We start from the raw sequence: 2,856 nt of genomic DNA, 5'->3' as shown, positions 1-2,856 counted from the left end.
CCTCTTTTGGAAGACCAAACAAAGTAGTTTCGCTTTCACAACGAAACACACAGCGTCTCCACGACATGGCGGCGGCAACAATTCTACAGCGAGAATCAGTGTTACACCTTCTTTCTTTGCGTGAACATTTGGGCAGGGTTATGCAAATCTTCCCACACAGTGACGTAGACATGTGGGGGCGTGTTTAAACGAGGTGTTTTAGGAGAGCGTGGACGAGCCTTAACTTTTATAAAGAATATCTCTTTGGGTTTGAGACTTTAGTCTTTGCAACTTTAGGGATCTTATCTATTCACGAACAGCTTGTAACACTCCAAAGAGAAAGGAAAACTTGAAATCGCATCATATGAACCCTTTAAGTCATACACTCACAATACTCCCATATTAACCGTGTTCTTTCTCTTCTTTCCCTCAGGGGCATTAACACAGTGAAGTCAGCTGGGAACATTCTTGATGATATAGGGAACATGTTCGATGATCTTGCTGACCAGCTGGAAGCCATGTTGGATTGACCTACTGTAATTCCTACAGGTATAACCTTCGTGTGGGGCCTTCACATGCAGCATCTGGATGTTTCAGACATGCAGTGTCTAACTTCTCACACTTTGTTTACGCACTTCAGTGATCCTGCTTACAAGCATTGGTTTTACAGTTGAATTAAATGAGCTAATTTAATATACCAGTTTTAATGGACCGTGGTGCGTCTGTTGGCTGGATCGTGCCTCAAATATCCTAAAGATCCACTTGAGAACTTCAGCATATCTTTTACCAAACTATTGCTTTCTGCATCTTCGTCTCGCTCGGACAGGACGTATCTGCAGTAAAGATTGCAGAATGTAAGCACTTACTGTTCAGATCTACTGTACTAAAGCTCTTTCAGCAGAGACGCTTTAATTTCCTGTTGTGCTCACAGTTGGCCTCTAGCAAATGGATATACGGTGTAAAATCAAAGTGAGATACAACCTGAACTCGGTTTCAAGTGCTCTGAGATTCATCACTCTTCAGTTTTGTTTTCTGTAGACTGAAAGATCCTGTTCAAAAGCAATAATACAGCTGATCAAAAACATAACCAAGAAAATGCTTGATTTATTAATGACCCAAACCTCATGGACCAAGTATGTTTGACTGTACTGTAACTATAACTATTTAAAAAAAAAAGGTCCATGCCAACAGATTCAGTGTTGTATAGTATATTTTTAGTTTCACTGTACATTGTATGTTTCAGTCTTTGCATAAGAATTCAACTAGAGCTTAACATGTTAAGAAAATGACTTTTCTTAGCATATTAATAGTATATTTTGACAACCGTTGTGTTTGGGGAAAGAGAAACATTATATGGATTACATCTATTATATATTTTTGTACCAGAATGATAATTTATTGGGTTTGTCAGGTTAAAAGGGAAAGTCCCTCTTTGTGAATTCTGAAATTGAGAAACAAAAATAGAAATTGCAAAGCACTACATTTTTAGGCTCGGCTGACCAAAAGGGAACTTTTATTTTAATAAAATGGGGCCCATGTGGTTAATTAAACACAAAAACATCACCATCTGGTAGAATATACAGGATAAGAAGGGTTCAAATGGAGCATTCATTTCTGTGACTCTTGTGCACTTTTACCATCTTTATGTAGAGTATGCACTGTATATCTTTTATTGTACGGTTTTATTTCTGCATGTACTGTACACTGGCAGGACGACCAGCACTTGACTGAAAGAGACCTTTCTCTAACTGTTTGATGTAAACTACTTTGTTCAAAAGAATTGTATATGTAAAAACTGCGAGAAGACCATCCTGTTCTTGCATGCTTTCCTTTTGTAAGCAACAATCTGGAATTATTGGTTTTGTATTACGTGGCATAATGATATTTTAATGGACAACAGCACTATTGGTGCTACAGTATCATTTAAATGAGCACTGTGTACTTTATTTCCCAAGTTCATTCCTTACTGCAGTGCTTTGTGTGGCATTGCGCTACATTGCTTTGCCTGAGTGGGGCCACCAGTACCATACAGTAAGTAAAAATAGGCCTCTAATTCATTGATTTGAACTACTTGAAGTATTATGTTTAATAAAATCGTCACGAGATAAATCCTCAGACTACTCATGTCAAAGTGGCTCTAACATTTGTTTTATTATATAGTATCAGATCATTGAAGCTGTCGTTTGAACTCATGGGATAGAAATGATTTTTGGTTTTATTGTAACGACAAAACACCAGAAACAGTGGGAATAAAAATTAAAATGGGTTGATTTAAACCAGACGCACCCGGGAGGGAGAAAAGTGCAGAAGAAGAAGAAAGTATTCAGCCGTTGAGCCAGCTGTCCTGACATTTGGTGTAGTCACTGATCTCCTCTGGTTTGAACCACAGGTTGATCTCGCCATTGGCACTTTCGACAGAATCACTGCCGTGAATGATGTTCCTGAAGTGAAATATAATATTAGCAAAAACAAGTGCAGATAAATATGTACCAGACAAGTTTGGGGTTTATAAGAATTTGTAATGTTTTTGAAAAGTCTTTTAATGCTCACCCAGGCTTGCTTGCGTTATTTATTATAAAAAAAAAACACACCGTAAAAATTTATTATTGTGAATAATATATATATATATATATATATATATAAGGGGTGTAACGATTCATCGATATGAATCGATACGATGCATCGATGCCACACGTAAAATATAGATATCTGCAGTATAAATAGGCACCTTTATTTTGGCACGGTCCACATTTTCACATAATGTCCGTCTATGCATTACTGCCAACGCGTGCATTCTCATTCAAACTCACGTATCAGGACTCGATATAAGGACTGCCCGAAGGCACAAGGTGAGCATAAAAGACGCTCGGGATTGTT

General features: G+C 37.7%; 2 protein-coding genes across 5 annotated transcripts in view; one reads left to right on the top strand and one right to left on the bottom strand.

Annotated features, from left to right (window-relative positions):
- Positions 1-617, top strand: part of LOC107660851 (CASK interacting protein 2) — a 66,188-nt gene extending 65,571 nt beyond the window's left edge. For all 4 annotated transcript variants that reach the window (XM_016450275.1, XM_016450277.1, XM_016450276.1 and 1 more), the window contains one exon: positions 413-617. In XM_016450275.1, the coding sequence (XP_016305761.1) occupies positions 413-509 (97 nt within the window). In that variant the 3' untranslated portion in view covers positions 510-617. The remainder of the gene's footprint in view (positions 1-412) is intronic.
- Positions 618-1,941: 1,324 nt separating this feature from the next.
- The window catches only part of LOC107660852 (nucleoside diphosphate kinase A-like), a 5,792-nt gene continuing 4,877 nt past the window's right edge, over positions 1,942-2,856 (bottom strand). Inside the window, exon 5 of the mRNA XM_016450279.1 lies at positions 1,942-2,420. Coding sequence (XP_016305765.1) covers positions 2,303-2,420 — 118 coding nt within the window. The 3' untranslated portion in view covers positions 1,942-2,302. The remainder of the gene's footprint in view (positions 2,421-2,856) is intronic.

The sequence above is a fragment of the Sinocyclocheilus anshuiensis genome, unplaced genomic scaffold, assembly GCF_001515605.1.
Source record: "Sinocyclocheilus anshuiensis isolate Anshui unplaced genomic scaffold, SAMN03320099.WGS_v1.1 scaffold2562, whole genome shotgun sequence".
NCBI lineage: Eukaryota > Metazoa > Chordata > Actinopteri > Cypriniformes > Cyprinidae > Sinocyclocheilus > Sinocyclocheilus anshuiensis.
This window is presented reverse-complemented; position numbering and strand designations above follow the sequence as displayed.